The sequence below is a fragment of the Gigantopelta aegis genome, chromosome 6 (genome assembly GCF_016097555.1).
Source record: "Gigantopelta aegis isolate Gae_Host chromosome 6, Gae_host_genome, whole genome shotgun sequence".
Classification (NCBI taxonomy): domain Eukaryota; kingdom Metazoa; phylum Mollusca; class Gastropoda; order Neomphalida; family Peltospiridae; genus Gigantopelta; species Gigantopelta aegis.
The window spans coordinates 69,288,350-69,309,351 of NC_054704.1; the positions used below are offsets into that span (position 1 = coordinate 69,288,350).

Sequence of the window (21,002 nt, forward strand, 5' to 3'; positions counted from 1 at the left end):
TTTTTTACTTCTTTTGCATTTTTTTTTTTTCTCTCTTTCTTTAAATTTTCCTAACGTCTATCCTTTTCTTTCTTTTCTCTCCATTTTTTTCTCGTCCTACATTGAACAGTTACAAGTTTGATTGAAACATATTTTATTGCATATAATGTACAAATGGATTGGGCACAAGTTACAAGTTTGCTTTGTTTAACGACACCACTAGAGCGCATTGAATTATTTAATCATCGGCTATTGGATGTCAAACTTGTAAAATTCTGAATAATTGTCTAAGAGAGGAAACCCGCTACGTTTTGTTTTCCATTAGTAGCCAGGGATCTTTTATATACACCATCCCACAGACAGAATAGCACATACAACGGCCTTTGATATACCAGTCGTGGAGTACTGCCTGGAATGAGAAAGAGCCCAAACGATCCCACAAACGGGGATCGATCCAAGACCGACCGAGCATCAGTCGAGCGTTTTACCACTGGACTACGCCCTGCCACCGATATTTAACATAGTCTGGTGTTTGTAGCTTATATGTCCTTCTGCCTCGCACACCTCAGATAGAACTGCGCAAATGGGATTGCAAAATGAAGACATTTTTTTTAATGTTTGATCTAGGTTTGAGTTACTGAACTGACGGCCGGGATGTGTGATGGCGAATTGATCCACTATTGACCAACCTCTGTGATAGACGCCGCCGAAATCACGCTAAACTGGCTCGGCTCATCATCTGACAGCTCTGGCTTCTTCGCTGATATCTCGCGTCTTCCCGCGGAACATGGATTTCATAATGTGCAGATGGGGACTTGCACAATCCGTCAATTACCATAAAAGCGTTTATATAATGAGAAAAAACAAATCATGATTTTTCTGATCCAACTTTGAAGAAAGGTTTAGTTCAGTTTTCGGGGATTTTCTTCATTTCAATTCTGATCACGCACAGAGGGGATCGGTCCTTAGCGTTAGAAACATCTGTTGGTCTTAGTTACTTGGTATATCATCTGCAGATACAGGGCCGTACCCTGATCAAAATCCTAGGGGGAGGGGGGGGGGGCACTACTTTTTATAAACAAATGAAACACTATACAAATTAGAGAGCAAGTGCTAATGAGAAGCATGGAGACCAGTGGGGGCCGACTATACAAATTAAACCCTGAGATGTGTGTGCTATTTTCTGGAGTAAAAACAAAAGTGAGATTCTCAGGGGGACAACTGGCCCCCTGCCTCCCCCCCCACACACACACACCCTCCCTCCCCCGGAGGGTACGGCCCCGAGATATTATATATCGGCTTTATCCTGCGCAGGTTCGAATGCTGCGAAGCTCTGTATTCGCCTTTTGATCTGAGCAGGATAAAGCCGATATCGTATGACAGTAATCGATTAGTTTCTTTATCCTGCAATCATAAATACTACGAAATGTAAATGAAACGACGTCTTATTTCACGACTTTACCGTTTTACGGAGTAGTAGGTCCACGCGTATCAATTGTCTTGTCAATAACATTGTCACCTAGAATATCAATACACCAAAACAAAATAGTTCAAAATATTTAAACAATATATTTTATAATACTGAATATAGTTTTTATTATTATTAAAGCTATTTATTTATTATTATATTTTACCATCGCATCGTTTGTTTACGTTGTAGGGTCCAGCGTTAACATTCCGTTGCTGGTCATTTAACTTGACTAAAAATAATTCCATCCTAGAAAGCTATATTTTTGGTCAGTAACCGAAAATATAGAAATACATGGAATCGTCATATCTAAGATGTTTTGCCAATATATATGGTGATTGCATGATGAAGCCACACATGGTACACCGGAGGTTGTAAATTGGTTTAGTAACTAGGTGACACGACAGCGTAATAGATATGCATGCATATCTGTCAACTACCATCTTCATAAATCAAGGCTAATATTCGTTCCTCGTATTCAGCCTTGATACATGTCGTCAAGAAATCGTGCCACAAAATGCTTAAATCTCATTGGATGCGATGAGATCTGATTGCAACGAATCGCAACGCTCCTTATAGATTGCCTTGTTATTGTAAACAAAGATGGCAGCGTCAGCGTCCGTGGAAATGTGTCGTGTTTGTCACGATATGTTAAAAAAAAGGTTTCGGCGGTTAATTTTTGATATTGCTTTCAAGATTGTCACATGTTACTGATGCTGTGATTGGTCAGCGATGTCATCGTGTAAGGGACATAATCGGTGTTACAAATTTTCTTCCAATAGAGGGCGCTAGTAGTGGATATTAGTAATCTTGACTACATGTATCAAGGCTGAATACGAGGAACGAATATTAGCCTTGATTTATGAACATGGTCAACTACTGGCGAACGACTATATCTTATATATAGGATATTAAACGAGCTACAAGTATTATCAAGTTTAAGTTCCATGTGAAATAGTTTTCTTTGTCGCAAGTTTTACCAAGTGAGAAAGAAAACTTATTTGACTTATTTCACGATTATTGTCCCGAGTGAAATAAGTTTGTTGGGTTTTTTTGTTTGGGGGAGGGTGTTTATTGGAAGGTTTGGTTTGGCGCTGTTATTATTTTACCATTAGGAAACCTATTTCATGAGGTACTTATTAGAATTAACCAATCAACGATGCTAGGGGGAAAACAAAATCAATACTACTCGGTTGTAATGTAAACTACGTAAATTCAGTATCGAACTTTATCCTGGACATGGAACCCATGCTGATGCACAGTGCTCTTGAGATAATAGGCGCGCCATTCACCGTAAAAGAAAATATATAATGTCGAAAAAACGCATCATCGTCGAATCTGGGAAACTATAAGAAGATCGACAATGTTATAAACTATGTTCATGGCTAAACTTGTATTTATTATCCGCAATTGCTTCATGGTTTTGCAATCGCAAACTAAAAGCGTTTTAATTGGACCAGCTTCTTATGGAAGGTTAACTGAGTTTCCTGTTAGAGATACATGTCATTTTTTAGTGCCGTCAGTTGGTGATTGAAGAGCTGTTTCCATGCTAACTGTGGAGTCCAGTTTCCTGCTCGCAGACTTCCAACCAGTGTTTCATCTATATCAGTTTTAACCAGGCGCGGATTCAGGCGGGGGTCCAAGGGACCCCCCCCCCCCCCCCCATTTTTTGTTAAACTATATATATTACAGAATACACCAAAAATGCAAACCTATCCCATCTGTCAAGGACCTGGGCCCCCACTATTAAAAAATCCTAGATCCGCGCCTGTTAACTAACTCAAAGGATGTAGGTTTAACTTTCATAATAGCATGAGGCATAGAATACTATGCTGCTGTATAGTTTGCGCCATTTGTGCCAAAACGATCGGGATGTAGGATTAAGATAGAGTGCACGCCTGAGGTGACATGGGTCGTGGAATCAAGTACCTTCAATGCACTCTGAGTCGTGTTCAGGAAGCCGAACGTTAGCTTTTTTTTGTCTCATTAGTACCATTGTCCTTGAACATATCGCATTTACCTAACGTTAGACGCAAAAACAAGTCTAGTGATCGACCACTATCGCTCGCCCTCCTGAACAGGACTCAACCTGTGTCCCGTGACTGGTTCAAACCCCATAGTGTGTATTGTCTTGACCTATGAGAATACATATATCAATAATCCTTTGCTGCATTTCAGATGGTGTAGTCTTTTGTATTTACATTAAGAAGATAACATTTATAATCTGGTGTGTGTGTGTGTTTTTTTTTTTGGGGGGGGGGGGGGTGGGTTTTTTGGGGGGGGGGGGGGGGGGGGGGGGGTAGGGGACCATGGGTAGATCTTCGTTTTTTAAAGTCGCAGACCTTAGTTTCAATCCGTAAAAATGGGCAATAGGTTTCGTTAACCTACAAACTGTAACACATTTTGATAAAGTTTAAGTAGAATAAAACTATAGAGGTCTGTGATATTGGAACTGGGAAATATCCTCTAAAATAAACAAGACCTCGTCACCATAACTGTCAAGGGGCGAGACGTAGCCCAGTGGTAAAGCGCTCGCGTGATGTGCGGTCGGCTTGGGATCGATCCCCGCCAGTGGGCCCATTGGGCTATTTCTCGCTCCAACCAGTGCACCATGACTGGTACATCAAAGGCCGTGGTATGTGCTATCCTGTCTATGGGATGGTGCATATCAAAGATCCCTTGCTGCTTATCGAAAAGAGTAGCCCATGGAGTGGCGACAGCGGGTTTCCTCCCTCAATATTTGTGTAGTCCTTAATCGACGCAAGATAACTGTAAATAAAATGTGTTGAGTGCGTCGCTAAATAAGCCATTTCCTTCCATAGCTGTCACTTCTCAGAGGTCCGTGCCTTTTTAGAATTATGAGGTATATGAGTACGTTAAATTAGTTACCTACCTACGGTACCTTAAAACATTTATTTCTTGATATTACAAACACCAGGATGACCAGAAACACTGCGGATGTACGGAAATGGATACTCTAAACAATACAATATAAGTATTGTCTAATTTCAATTATCAGAAACAGCTCTACTAGTAAAAAAAAAAATACGTCGTAGTGTTTAAAAACTAGAGTATGTTACTTTAATCTTTAGTACCATAATTTCCAATGATTGGCAAAGTTCACTGACTGAATGACATGTTTCTTCAGAACTCTGTAAACGAGAGAAACGGACGAATATATGACAGGAGTAAGCACGCTGTACATTACATCCCATGTATAACGGCAATCAGTGAGTCTTCTCCAAACAGAGATCAATGGTCGTAACGGGGGTCCGCGGCGCTTGTCATTTTCCCACTCAAGGTAATGTTTGATTAACTTGCCCAATATTTCGCAGCTTTCTTTGCCATTTTCCACGAGAGATGCACTTCGATTAGTTGTCTTGGTAAAAATGGTAGCCGGACGAGGCTTCGTAAATACGTTAGCTGTCAAACAGATGCCATTACACCACACCGGTGATCACGCTGACCTTCTATTATCTATACAGCATGACTTTGTAACTGAATTTCTCCATTGCGAACGTAAATAAATGTGTCTCGCTATTTATACATTTCGAAACAAATGCACATTGAAACACTGCCTTTGATCTCATCAAGAATTGTTTTATTTAACGACGCACTCAACACATTTTATTTGCGGTTATTTGGCGTCAGACAAATGGTTAAGGACCACACAGATATTGAGAGAGAAAACCCGCTGTCGCTACTTCATGGGCTACTCTTTTCGATTAGCAGCAAGGGATCTTTTATATGCACCATCCCACAGATAGGGTAGTATATACCACGGCCTTTGATATACCAGTCGTAGTACACTGGCTGGAACGAAAAATAGCCCATTGGGCCCACTTGATCTGATGACTGCACACCACCACGTTAACATAAAGACCAGTGTATCTCTCTAACTCATTTCCCAGTGTATCGTTCTAACTCGTATTACAAGAGTTACATTTAAATTTTGTAGGTTTTGTTTTACTTTGAAATTTTACAGAGTTCTCAAAACCCTACGCATAAAGTATTGCTGATGACACACAGTTCTACTGTTAGGATTTAAACACTACACTATTTTGTTAGGTAATATATGTATAAAGTAGTTCTCAAGTATTTTTTGTTCAACCCAATAAAAGTACAACGTATATTTAGTATCGTGAACAATGTCTCATCGAACAGATTAACGAGTCTGCGTGTGTGTCTGTATATCTCTACATAAATACCTATTTACTTTCACTAGCGTAACCAGGAGGGCCATGCCCCCAAGAGCTCCTCTTCCGCCCCCGCCCCCCCCCTTCCCCCCCCCCCCCCCCAATAACACGACTCATAGACAGTATGGGTACCCACCCACTGTAGCTGCTATACCCTCCCCTCCCCACCAATACAAAATTCTGGCATGCCAATGTTTACTTTAAGACTGTGGATATGACAAATTACAATAATTATAAACGTACACTCTATTGGCCAGCTACGTTATCCCGGATACTGAGCGGTGGTCAAAGGTTGATACTTCGGTTAATTGTTTACAAACAAACCGAATTGTAAAGCACCGTCGGTGTTTTTCTTGTATGAATGCCAATCAATAAAACTGATATATCATTGGAGCAACAAAAGGCTGGGAGATGATTTATATGCTCGCGCGCCCTGCCTTACGCCACTGATAACGTGGTTAATTTGTCAGCTAGTCCGTCATTTGGTGAAAACTTCATCTCGGAGGCAATAACACTTTATCTAGTGTTTGTGGAAAGGAAATATTTCTTTGTGTGTACTGTCTTAACTGCATTGTGTAGATGTGATCCGCCATATTATTATTATTATTTCACAAACGAGCTGGGAATAACGTATTATTCAATATTTGGCCATCACTGTCTTAACTGCATTGTGTAGATGTGATCCGCCATATTATTATTATTATTATTATTATTATTATTATTTCACAAACGAGCTGGGATTAACGTATTATTCAATCTTTGGGATTCACTGTCATCTGTCTGTCATTTGCCCCTGCGTGTGCTGTAACCTCATCGTGGTGCAGGGGTGTAACATTCTCTTTGAGAATGGCCAATACAGCACAAAATTGAAGTTTTTAGTAAAATTCAGTATCCGTAAAATTCTGTGATATTTGTGTTTTTGCACAGTTCTTTACACTGTTTTTGTTTAAGTCTTGAATTTTTATATTGATGTTGATCATCACTTTATTTATTTGCATTACCATAGTTTGACACCCAATAGCCGATGTATTTTTCGTGCTGGGGTGTCGTTAAACATTCATTCATTCATTCTGTCCGTCATTTGGTAAAAACTTCATCTCGGAGGCAATAACACTTTATCTAGTGTTTGTGGAAAGGAAATATTTCTTTGTGTGCACTGTCTTAACTGCATTGTATAGATGTGATCAGCCATATTATTATTATTATTATTATTATTATTATTATTATTATTTCACAAACTAGCTGAAATTTGATTTCCATAGAAATCTATAAGGAAATCGGCGAGATTTAAATGTTTGTGAGCATGGATTGCATTTATACCATAATTTCCTATGGCAAAAAAACAAACCAAACACACCCCCCCCCCCCCCCCCCCCCCCCAAAAAAAAAAAAACACACACACAAAAACACAACCTTGATACATATTTTTAATTCCAATCCTATATTAAGGCCATTTTTCTTTTGTTCTCTGTTTTTATTCTCTGAATTTACAGTGTCTTTATATCATTACTTGTGATGGAATTGTCTAAAACAAAAAAATACCTGGTAACTTCTTTTAAAAACTGACTTGATAAGAAGAAACCAAAGTAAAACAAATGCTCTCCTCTCAAACATTGGTGCTGTAAAATTAATTAGTATTATCTTTTCAAAATACTGTGGTTTCGCTATGAAGATTCTGTATACTGTTCCATCCCAGCACTGCATGCCGTTTCTTCTTTAGTGTATTATCATTTCTTAACCTTGCCTGTGGAAGGACAAACACATAATCATATTCCCATATTCCGTTGGCAGCAGGTAAAGTCAATCATGCTGACTTCCAACCATATATTCACTTAGATCGCCGTGCAGTGACTTGAATATTTTAATATGATTACCCAGTCCCAGTCCTAACTCACCTATAACAATCACATTGGTGTCCGGCCGTCTATAAAGTTTTGTTTTACTACGCCCAGTATATCTCCCGGAGCCAACTGTTTAGCGATAATCGATGACTCGGGTGATGACCGGAGTGAGAGAGATCATACATTATGAGGATTTACTGGCGAAGGAAAGTCATTCCGCCACAGTCTTCGTGGAAATAAGTCGCCATGCTTGCATGAAAATAAAATAAAAAATCTGCTTCATTTTGTGTGATGAGAGTTTGGTTAATTTGGTGCGATCGTGTTATTTTTTTATCCTCGAATTAGCTAAAAGCATGTTTTTTTTATAGCAGTTTGATGGATGTAGGTTTTTAGGGCATGTAACACCTAATTGAAGTAAATAAACGATCACCGAGGCAATGCTTCACTTAACATTACTGAAACACTTTGAATGATACAGAATATTTGTATTTTTAGAATGATGTTTGAAACATGTTCATTTGTAAACTGTAGACAGAGACCTTAATATAGGCTTTTGCCAGTTGGCCAATCTGAAAACCGTTTATTCCATATTTGACGGTAATATAACTTCATATCAAACATTGTCCATTGTCTATGTTTTTAAACTCGTGTGTATGCTGCCTATACGAGGTATTGTCTATGTTTTAAGACGTGTGTATGTTACCTACACGAGGTACTGTCTATGTTTTCAGACTCGTGTGTGTTACATACAAAGTGTTGTGTCTATGTTTTCAGACTCGTGTATGTTACCTACACGAGGTATTGTCTATATTTTCAGACTCATGTGTATGTTACCTACAAGGTGTTGTGTCTATGTTTTCAGACTAGTGTGTATATTACCTACAAGGTGTTGTCTATGTTTTCAGACTCGAGTGTATGTTACCTACACGAGGTGTTGTGTCTATGTTTTCAGTCTCGTGTGTATGTTTACCTACACAAGGTATTGTCTATGTTTTCAGACTCGTGTGCATGTTACCTACACGAGGTATTGTCTTTGTTTTCAGACTCGTGTGTATGTTACCTACACGAGGTATTGTCTATGTTTTCAGACTCGTGTGTATGCTACATACAAGGTGTTGGGTCTATGTTTTCAGACTAATGTGTATGTTACCTACACGATGTATTGTCTATGTTTTCAGACTCGAGTGTATGTTACCTACACGAGGTGTTGTGTCTATGTTTTCAGTCTCGTGTGTATGTTACTTACACAAGGTATTGTCTATGTTTTCAGACTAATGTGTATGTTACCTACACGAGGTATTGTCTATGTTTTCAGACTCGTGTGTATGTTACCTACACGAGGTATTGTGTATGTTTTCAGACTCGTGTGTATGTTACATACAAGGTGTTGGGTCTATGTTTTCAGACTCGAGTGTATGTTACCTACACGAGGTGTTGTCTATGTTTTCAGACTCGTGTGTATGTTACCTACACAAGGTATTGTCTATGTTTTCAGGCTGGCGGCCGATGGCGAAGTGAACAAGCTGGTTACGAGCATCCTCAACAAACTGCTAGATAAATACAGCAAGGAGGTGCGGCCAGGGATTGGAAGTAAGTTCTAAACTACTTGCACGGGCTCCCATTTTTGTAGGGGTTTGCGGAGGTGGCAGACTGGTTTTTGCCAGAATTAAACGAAAATAACCGCATTTTTTCCCGAATATCTCTATGACGTTTGCCCGAATTTGAGATTTTGCTCCAGCACGGGGATGGGGAGTAATTGCCCTCTGCCCCCTGTCTCGTACGCTTATCTCGTGGCTAAAAAAAAGTTTGTTTTATTTAACGACACCACTAGAATAATCATCAACTATTGGATGTCAAACATTTGGTAATTTTGATATATAGTCTTAGAGAGGAAACCCGTTATATTTTTCCATTTATAGCAAGAGCTTTTTTTATGTGAATCACCCCACATTCAGGATAGCACATACCACGACCTTTGATATATCATTTGTGGTGCACATGCTGTAACGAAAAAGAGCGCAATGGACCCACCGACGGAGACCAATCCCAGACAGATCGCACATCATGTGAGCGCGTTGACACTAGCCTACATGTCACGGGGATCCTATAATACCCGTAACTGAATGAAACACGATTATCCAAATATCTCTCCTAACTGTATATCTATTAGATTTCGCTGCATCGGGCGGTTATACCCGCGTGTGGCTCGTCTAGGTATGATCCGAGATACGATCTTATATAAAGTATATGTAATATAGCACGTTTAGTTCACTAGAAAACACAACAAAAACACTATACACTTTGGAATCTGTATTACTACTACGCAGACAAATGTACTGCCGCGGTAGTTAATTAACAACAACAAATAATAACAACCCAGAACTGATCACTTAATTAGTTAATCTCTAGGTTATACACAATATTCTAATCACTTCACCGTGACACAACATCCACACGTGTGATAATTGAGAAACGCTTCCAGGGGAACTTAATTAGTAAAGGAATTACAACTCTATTCCTAACTGGTTAATTTTTAATTAACCCTTACTACTCATTCAGTAACGTGTGATAATTGAGAAACGCTGCCAGGGGAACTTAATTAATAAAGGAATTACAACTCTATTCCTAACTGGTTAATTTTTAATTAACCCTAACTACTCATTCAGTAACCTTGTAACACAGAATTAATACTTGTACCTATCACAATAAAGACAATAACCTACAGTTTACCTAGGTCCTCTAGGATGACTGGTTAAGCTTTATATATATATAGAACAGTGAGCCTACAGTTTACTGCGTCAGATGACCGGCAGCACCGTCTAAATAATATTGGTATAATACAGTATTAAAATATTTAAAGTCACATCAATCACATCAAGGTTATACACAGAGCAGAAAATATATAATTACCAAGTCCAAACGGACAACGTTCCCCCTGGAAGCCTTCCTATGTTTTCTCCCCGATATCTCTAAAACCCTAGCTATTTATTATAAAATTCCAGACTGGTCCGGAGACAGCACGCGGAACCGAATCTTATGATGTGTATATTTCCACAGTAACCAAGCGGTATTTTTTTCTTATAAGCCTAGACTTACTGTCGCCCAGTTCGCCAAATCGTTCCCCGATCGTACCGAACTAGCGGAGGTATTACGTAACTACTGGCCACATGGCCTGCGCACCTCGTCAGGGTGTGTATTGGAAAGTACAGCTCGACGACCGTCGCGCAGAGGTATTACGTAACAAGGTGCCCACCTGGGCTTAAGTGCATATTGGGACTGCACACGACCCTCTAAAACAGTTAATATCGCCACAGGCGAAAACAAAATTTAAGAGCATGTTCCGTCACACTACATCTTGGTCTACTCGTGGCTAACGTATTCCTACCAATGATATCCCAGTGATCGATCATAATGGAAAATTGATCGGTGTGGCTTTTACCAATGATCGATAATAAAAATCCATAATCGATTGTGTGGGAAAATGTTAACTATTTATTCCTCCAGTTTAGATGATGAAATTGATGCAGATATGTTGAGGATGGTGTTTGTTTTCGTGTGTACCGGGTCTCTCTATCACACCTCGGGCGAGCGCTTAACCACAGAGCTACCATCCGTCGCACACCGGATATGGAGAACCAGAAATAGTACACGTAAAAAGAAAAGCATAGGCATTTAATACCCAGAACGTGGATAATGAAACGTTGTATATCGCTAAATATCCAGCAGTTCCTGTTTGTGAACACTCATTTTACATCTTTTTCCTTTTTTAAAATCTAATATTAAGATATTGGCAAATTATGTCCTTGAGGCATTCAATTTTCAGCTATACTTTTTCAGACATGCTCGTCCTTTACATGTTTTCTGGGAACCTGGATCGTTTAATCCAAAGGCTATAATTAACATTAATAGCTGGTCATTACAAGATACACTGTTTTTATAATCGATATTGTAAATCATCCTATGTTTGTGTTGTTAGTTAGACTGAATTCTTTTCTCAGGAGGGCTATAACCGATGCAACATGAATACCGTCAATTCTAGTATCTGAAAACTATATTTGAGAGAGAGAGAGAGAGAGAGAGAGAGAGAGAGAGAGAGAGAGAGAGAGAGAGAGAGAGAGAGAGAGAGAGAGAGAGAGAGAGTAAAGTAAAGTTTGTTTTATTTAACGACGCCACTAGAGCACATTGATTTTAGATTTTAGAGAGAGAGAGAGAGAGAGAGAAATTCTTTTAAAACTGCAACTTAATATCATTTGCTAATGTAATATCCAACATTTCTTGTTTCTTGTTGGGTTTTTTACCCCTGTTTTCCTTTTTTCTTTAAATCTAAAACTAATATATTTGCAGATTCTATCCTTTGGGCGTTCAATTATCGAGACATGCATTACATGTTTTCTAAACTCTGAGATTGTTTAATGCAATACTTATAACTGCCATTAATAGCTAGTAATTACAAGATGCTTTCGGTATATAATCGATCTTGTAAACCAAACTATGTTTGTGTTGATAATTAGATTGAACTCCGGGGTTGAAGGATGAGGGGTGCTTTTGAGGGGGATGTAACGTTGAGAGAGAGAGAGAGAGAGAGAGAGAGAGAGAGAGAGAGAGAGAGAGAGAGAGAGAGAGAGAGAGAGAGAGAGAGAGAGAGAGAGAGAGAGAGAGAGAGAGAGAGAGAGAGAGAGAGAGAATGAGGTGACGAATACGAATAATCTATTAATATGAATATAGGTACTTCTTTGAAAATGGTACCTTAAACTGTGTCATGAGCACGCGACCGGCTATTAGCCGGTTTTCAGCATAACTGACGTCACCCGGTCACTTGTTTAGTACGAGGTCGGAAATCCTGCTGTTCTGATTGACGTAAAATAAACATTCAAAGGCGTGAGTTTAGAAATATACTTTTGCAATATAATACAAACTTAATCAAAGTGTGTGGGTTCCTTTTAATAGTTTTATTTCAATGACGAGCTTCTCGAAAAGAATGGATATAATATGCACTCCGTGGTGCTTCAACGAATCGCACCATGCAGCAAAATAAATTATTTCTTACTATTGGTAAAACAATCTGATTAAAATTAGCTCTACTGGTCTACCAGTAGATCTAACAGCATTGCGTGGACTCCCATGTCCAGGTGACATTTCATCTATACGATTTAAATAGCGACTAATTACACTTTGCCTTTTATAGCGTTATTCGGTAGCATACAAATTCTGTTTGTGTTGATAATTAAATTGAACTCCGGGGTTGAAGGATGAGGGGTGCTTTTGAGGGGGATGTAACGTTGAGAGAGAGAGAGAGAGAGAGAGAGAGAGAGAGAGAGAGAGAGAGAGAGAGAGAGAGAGAGAGGGGGGGGAGCGAGAGAGAGGGAGGGAGCGAGAGAGACAGAGAGACAGATACAGAGACAGAGAGAGAGAGAGGAGAGACTTGCCACTCTCTTTCACTTGGACTGTGAGCAAGTCTATTTTTATAATGTTCTCCAGATTTGGATGTCCATGTTGAGTAATATTACTGTTCGTTCAATTAAGAGTTATCTGGAGCGCTTAACAGATGAACTGTACAACTAGTATACCAAAGTTCGTGGTATGTGTTACCATGGCCATGTTCAGGAGGGCGAGCAATCGCGGTCGTCGGCTAGACTGATTTGTGCGCCTAACCTAAGATGTATTTTATGTGATAGAAGACGATGGTGCTCGGGCACATGTCTGCATATAAAATATCATTTGCCGCTTGTGAGTTCTTTAACCTATCATTGAGTTCAAATAACTGAGGTGATTGTCCAGAAAAGCGTCCTTGAAACGTAACTGGATAAGCGCACATAAATAAGTTATCAAGATTGTAAATGTATTGAAATCAGGTATGAAGGAAGGAAGGAAATGTTTTATTTAACGACGCACTCAGTACATTTTATTTACGGTTATATGGCGTCAGACATATGGTTAAGTACCACACAGATATTGAGAGAGGAAACCCGATGTTGCCACTTCATGGGCTACGCTTTTCAATCCCTGTCTGTGGGTCCAGTGGGCTATTTCTCGTCCCAGCCAGTGCACCACGACTGGTACATCAAAGGCCGTGGTATGTACTGTCCTGTCTGTGGGATGGTGCATATAAAAGATCCTTACTATTTATGGAAAAAAAAATGTAGCGGGTTTCCTTTCTAAGACTATATTTCAAAATTACCAAATGTTTGACATCTAATAGCCGATTATTAATAAATCGATGTGCTCTAGTGGTATCGTTAAATAAAACAAACTTTAACTTTAACTCTGTGAATTTCCTGTTTGGATTAGCAGTATATTCCTATTTGGATCTTTGTTGTATATTCATGTTTGAATCATATCTATACGTTAATTTTTGGATCCTATAATGTATGTTTATGCTTGGGTCCAATCTGTATTTCATGTTTTGATCCTAGCTGTATATTCATGTTTGAATCCCAGCTGTATATTCATGTCTGAATTCTAGTTGTATATTCATGTCTGAATTCTAGTTGTATACTAGTATTCATGTTTGGTTTTTAACTGTATTCTGTCCCGAATCGGGTCACTGGCTATGCCAGAGACTGGACCCGGCATGGACATTCCTGAAACCTTAGTGGTATAGGGTTCAAGGTCAAGCTCAAGCTCTAATTGTATATATTCATGTCTAAATTCCAATTGTATAGTCATGTTTTGTTTGGTACGGGCTGCATAGTCATATCTAGAGCGCAGCTGTATTAGAAACTGGAATATTTCAGACAGTCCATATGTGCTACAAGAAGGAAGGAAGGAAACGCACTCAACACATTTTATTTACGGTTATATGGCGTTGGACATATGGTTAAGGCCCACACAGATATTAAGAGCGGAAACCCGCTGTCGCCACTTCATGGGCTACTCTTTTCGATTACAGTTAAACTCCTCTTGAACGGACACCATCGGGACCAAGTAAAAAAAGTTCGGTTATAAGAGGTATCCGGTTTAGAGAGGTTCTCTTCTGTACATATATTTAAAAAGGGACCATGAAAATCATTCGGTTTTGAGGGAATTCCGCTTTACAGAGGTTCCGGTTTTGAGACGTTTCACTGTAGCAGCAAGGGATCTTTTATATGCACCATCCCATAGACAGGATAGCACATACCACGACCTTTTGGTGTACCAGTCGTGGTGAACTGGCTGGAGCGAGAAATAATGTGCTAGAAGAGAACTAGTGTATTGCACCAAACAATTCCAAGTGTCTGTAAAATTAATACAGGATGCAATGAAATTATTACTTCATAGCAAAACAAGGTATGGATGAAGAGTTTGATATTAGCAATCATATTATAGCAGTCAGACAGAAGGGCAATGATCACGGTTTGGAGGGGTGCCAGGTTATCGTTTCAAACTCTCTCAAAACATTTGGATCACATATCACCTGCAATAATGTTCCGTCACATCAATCAGTTCTCTTATTACACCAGTTGTTAGCTGTCACGAGAAAACAAAGCGACCCGGTGATCAATATTTATTCCCCTCGCGACGTGAAGTGTCATTTATATGTGTAATAGACATGTTAATCTGGTTATTCAACACCGGAGACACGGGGCACGGGCCAGACTTTAAGGCTGAAATACGGACTGTTTATTAAACACGAGGCTGTCAGCTGGTGTTAAGGCTGACATGTCTGGGCAGGAGCAATATAAGCGTATCACAGTGACCCGGTCAGACCCCAGACTCCGCTCCATCACAGCAGGAAGATATTTGCTTGAAGGCCTCAAATATTGTTCGGATATTGCCGAACAAACAATCAACTCTTACATCCATGGCCTTCTTTGAGCTGCGGGCGAGTCTCATAAAGTTCAGTTTCCACTGAAGCAAATAACTCTAGCGCAACTTTTGGAATTAGAAGTTTGTTTTCTTTAACGACACCACTAGAGCACATTGATTTATTAATCTCGGCTATTGGATGTCAAACATTTGGTAATTTTGACATATTAGATAGGAAATCAGCTACATGTTTTTATTAGTAGCAAGGGATCTTCTATATGCACCATCCCACAGATAGGATAGCACATACCACGGCCTTTGACACAACGTCACTGTATTGGCATTGTGTAGTTAAGTAACTAGACTTACGGCTGATAGGTACTAGCTTCAAATCCAGATATCGGCTCCGACTCAAAGTTAGTGTACGGCCACTGAAGTTTGTTTGTTTGTTTGTTTGTTTTGTTTAGCGAAACCACTAGAGTAAATTGATTAATTAATCATCGGCTATTAGATGTAAAACAATTTCGGTAATTCTGACAGTCTTCAGAGAAAGCCCACTACATTTTTCAATTAGCAGCAAGTGCTCTTTTATTTCCACTTCCCCACAGGCAGAACAGCACATATCACGGTCTTTGATATATCAATCATGGGGAACTGGCTGGGACGGGAAAACAAGATGAGAATGGGTCTACTAAGGCTGTTGGATCCTTCGACCCAGGCTCCTCAGACGAGCGCTGGAAACCGGCTGAGTTAGACTTCGGTCCATGTAAGGCCATCGTATGGATTTCTATCTCATTTTTCTCTATTAACAAACCATTAACCCTTGCCCTGGACAGCCATCTCATATCGATGAAGATCATCACAGCTTGAACCATAATTGGATATATGCACGAAAATCAAGTCTAAAATGAGAGAAAAAGAAACTCACGGTGAAAGAACTGGAGCTTTACACGCCATTAAATACAAAACATTTTCTGGAAATTTGTGACCGTGTAGATTGATGATTCAAAATAAAGCGGACAGCAGGCATTAATTGAAAGAGGAGACACTCAAGAGATTTATAAAAAAAATTAATAATATTTTTCTTAAATATATAAGTTTAAAGTTTATCAACTGGAAGTTTTGTCACATAAGGCGTTTGTTTGTATTCGTAATGATACTAATTATATTCCATAGTTTAATGTTTTGTTCGAGACTATAAATCGGAGGCGGGGGTATACTGAATTCATTTAGGGGCAGATTTACTATAAGACATAACATTAGCTAGGGTTCTCGCCAAATACTATGACAGAAACTGTTAACAGTCTTAATAATAAATGGATGGTACTGGTAACTCTCCACAATATTCTGATTCATAGTCTTGAAACAAAATGGCTACCTTTTGTAATAATCTAGATTCGAGACTATTAGGACTGCATTGATATCTCTATCAAGAACGATAAGCCATCGCTGTTTGTGTGGGGGTTGGGGCAGAAATTCAAACCGTTCAGATTGTGTTGTAGTGCTTAGGTGAAAGTAAAATCAAGAACTATAACCATGGCTATCGGTTATTCGGGATATAAAGTGCACAGTAAAGTAAATTTAGATCGTGTACATCAAAGTGGCCCATTTTATTATGGAGTTAACCTTTAAAGATATTGCCTCTCACTTTCTAAAATTGGTCATATTTGAGGATTTGGAATTATGTTGTTTCCATAATGGTTTACAGGACCATGACTTGACTTAAATAACCATGGCGAGGTGGTAAAAAATTAAAGATCCGGTATTATTAAAGGTGCTTCTCAAACTTGAATAATGGCGACTTCCCGCCACAATTATTTATTAACTTTTGCTTTCGTATGTAAACACTACTTACAAATACACCAACTGTTTAGGTCTTACATGCATGTAACTACATACATTTACAATGTTTAAACACCTGCGTTTAAGTAAAAGAGTTTTTGTAAATTTGGCTCTATAATTTTAACTATATTCCCTTAATAATTACAATCAAATACTTTAATTTTATGGCAGAAAAAAAATCATTGGAGAATCTTCAGAAGACGACCGACGGACAACGACTCTTTCAGTTGAGACGAACACTCCGTAACGATGTGACAGGAGGATGTTGCCGACAAGTTTGCTGTCTTTGTGCAACTCATCTATCTCTACAGCCCTATATCTAGTCGCTGGCAGTCTAGTTAACATATTATACCGGCATCGGTGGTGTCGTGGTTAAGCCATCGAGCATAAGCCTGGTAGGTACTGGGTTCGCAGCCCGGTACTGGCTCCTACAGAGAGCGAGTTTGGGCAGGTGTAAGACCACTGTCCCTCTTTTCTCTCACTAACCACTAACAACTAACAATTAGCCCACTGTCCTGGATAGACAGCCCAGATATCTGAGGCGTATGCCCAGGACAGCGTGCTTGAATCGTACTTGGATATAAGCACAAAAATAAGTTGAAATAAATAAATAAATAAATAAATAAAATAAATAAATAAATACCAGATTATGTGGATTATCTGATTGCATACGATTTGATGAGACAGGGATTTAGTTATACTGAACGCGACCCTGTGGGATCGATTAATTTGTAGTTTATTTATAACAAATACATGTAAAAACGAAAAAAGAAAAAAAAACTAAATATAGCTCATGTAACTACGATACAGGACCTTTAAGTCTTTCTAGTTAGATAAAAGAAATACTTTTAATCTCTAAAATGGTCACCTTTTCGTACTTTCCCTTCAAGCTACTGCTCTTGTATACATTATTTATTAAGACGCTGGTTTGTGAACAAATAACACAAAGTTGGTCTGTGTTGGTTTGTGAATCACCGGTATTTTCAGACACGGTTGAAATCTCTTCTACCTCAACACCAAAATAACCTCAGGTCACTCGGGCTATGATTGTCGCACGCGAGATCAAACTCCATTTCCAGCCGTGTTTTAGATCATACATTGATTTTCTTTATCAAATTAGATAACTTATTTAGCTTTTCTATTTCGCGTGCCACAATCGTTACCATGCCATGATACCTACCACGTTCTGGTTTATCACGGGAGCGGAGGAAGTTAAGTTGTTTGAGCCATTGGCATAGGGTAGTATATTGAGGACATCCATATTTGGTGGGGAGGCATACTCTCTATGCGTGTGTTAATCCCCTCTTTTACACATTATGGTACAATAGGCAATGCAGAGGGTTGGGGAGATATGCCTCATTGGTGTAGTGGTTAAGTCGTCTTTTGAAACTAAAACATATTGAGATATGAGTGCTAGTCCATGACTGCTCTGTGATTTAAACATGATTTATAGGATATGTAAGAAACACATTAGTACGTTCGTTTCCGTTAGATACCATTTACCTTACAACTCGCTTTTGCTCGTTGTAAGATGAAAGGTATCTAACGGTCACTCGTGTAATATTCTCCATATCTGCACATCACATTTTGTAAAAAAAAAATATTCTTCATATTTTTGTTTAATGTTGTCGAATATTTGCCTGTCTGTGTTTTAACTTTGTTTTAGTTTTATTATTGATTGATGCGTTGGTGAATGAATGGATGGGTTGATGGATGTGTGTGTGGGTGAATGGATGGATTGATGGATGTTTGTGTGGGTGAATAGATGGATTAATGGGTGTTTGGGTGGGTGAATGGATGGATTGATGGATGTTTGTGTGGGTGAATGGATGGACTGATGGATGTTTGTGTGGGTGAATGGATGAATTAATGGTTGGATGGACTGAGGGAGGGATGGACAGACAGACGCATGAATGCATGGATGGATGGGTATAGTCGGTAAATAAGTAGATATGTTAGTGGACGGATGGATTAACAGTGTTGCATTAAAATTAAAACCATTTCCAATACAGCTAACCGGCTTCGGTGGCGTCGTGGTTAGGCCATCGGTCTACAGGCTGGTAGGTACTGGGTTCGGATCCCAGTCGAGGCATGGGATTTTTAATCCAGATACCGACTCCAAACCCTGAGTGAGTGCTCCGCAAGGCTCAGTGGGTAGGTGTAAACCACTTGCACCGACCAGTGATCCATAACTGGTTCAACAAAGGCCATGGTTTGTGCTATCCTGCCTGTGGGAAGCGCAAATAAAAGATCCCTTGCTGCTAATCGGAAAGAGTAGCCCATGTAGTGGCGACAGCGGTTTTTTTCAAAATCTATGTGGTCCTTAACCATATGACTGACGCCATATAACCGTAAATAAAATGTGTTGAATGCATCGTTAAATAAAACATTTCTTTCTTTCAATATAGCTCTGTAATACTATGCCAATAAAATGCGTTTTCTAATCTATAATTACAATCACACACTTCTATTTGATGAATTGTAATGACAGTTCTACGTCATAAAACTCAACAAAGTAAATCCAGAGAAATTGGTGATATTCGACGAACCTGCAGTAACATTGTAATCCATTACTATTTGAGAATGATGGATCGAGCTGGGTACAGATATAATAATTGGAAAATCGAAACGGATAATAAAAACAACCATCTGGTGTGGGTAAAATCAGGGAAGATCCACATCAATAACTAGTGGTGGAATGCAGCACACTTGCAAGTACAGAGCATGGCTTTTAGATTATGGTAGTCCCACTCCCATGGCTAGTGATATTCAGTGTTGGGGTAGTAAATAACTACTATTGTCATGCCCGACAGCTAGTGAAAAAAAAAGTTGTTAAATGCTGCATTTAAGTCTATTTGGTAAATACGAATATCCTTCCACACCCCCACCGCCCAATCTTAGTGTTTTTAATTTTTATCTATTAGTAAAACTGTATTATGTAAAGTAGGGCTAGTAAATGTTTTAAATCACTGATCCCATGGCTAGTGGATTTTGCAAAAATTCTAGAAGTCCTTACAGAGTTTACTTTATTACGTGTTCATAAGCAGCAAGGGATATTTCATATGTACTTTCTCACAGAGGACAGCACACACCACAACTTTTAAAATGCCAGTGGTGGTCTATTGGTTGGGACGAAAATCAACAACAAATATGTCCTATGATGGGCTTTAATATTAGGAATCAAGTTTTAATCTTCGCCACTCTTGACTTCGATGGGTTTTAATTTTCGCCATTCTTGACTTCGACGTGTCCGAAAAGGGAAGCTTAATTTTCATTAAACATCTGCACAAATGCAACACACTACCTCTGAAACTCAAGGTATATTGACACACAATGAAAACGCAAAAACTACTTTTCATTGCAAATAACGACAAACTATTAATGAATTGATGGATAATGTAATATTACATTAATGACTGGTATACATTCACATGGAAACATAGCCAGTTATCATCAGTAATCGAGTTGCATTCGTAATCGAAAAGTTCGTCGAATCTGCCGATCGTTGTGTGGGGTTGTAACGGGACGTTGACCAGGTCGAGGTCGATCACGGACACTCCCGGTCTGTTGATGACGTTCAACAAGTCGTCCAATAGTTGATGGATGGACTCTGAAGGTCCTAGCAACTTGGCAATGCGAAGTCCCCCCTTGAACCATGCCCAACGCTCGCTCCCTTTGTTCTTCTCTGAGTCGTGGCATTCTTAATGTGATGAGGAATATGACACCATTACGTGACTTTTGTGTCCACATACTGGCATTTCACGTGCATTGCATGCAGCATGATTGAGCATGTAGTGAACGCATATCACACCATTTTGTGTGTTTCTGCTATTGTATGTGTAACGAGAACAAAACCAGGATTAAAACCCAGACAAAAGTACCAATCAATGGCTTCCTCTCATAAATTGTTATTTTACGTCCAATAAATATATTTTTCATTAATCACAACAA

At 39.2% G+C, this 21,002-nt stretch overlaps 1 protein-coding gene across 1 annotated transcript in view; it reads left to right on the forward strand.

The window, feature by feature from the left end:
* The first annotated feature begins 4,836 nt into the window (after window positions 1-4,836).
* The window catches only part of LOC121374697 (gamma-aminobutyric acid receptor subunit alpha-2-like), a 31,487-nt gene continuing 15,321 nt past the window's right edge, over window positions 4,837-21,002 (forward strand). Inside the window, exons 1-3 of the mRNA XM_041501802.1 lie at window positions 4,837-4,941; window positions 8,528-8,553; window positions 8,980-9,074. Coding sequence (XP_041357736.1) covers window positions 4,837-4,941; window positions 8,528-8,553; window positions 8,980-9,074 — 226 coding nt within the window. The remainder of the gene's footprint in view (window positions 4,942-8,527; window positions 8,554-8,979; window positions 9,075-21,002) is intronic.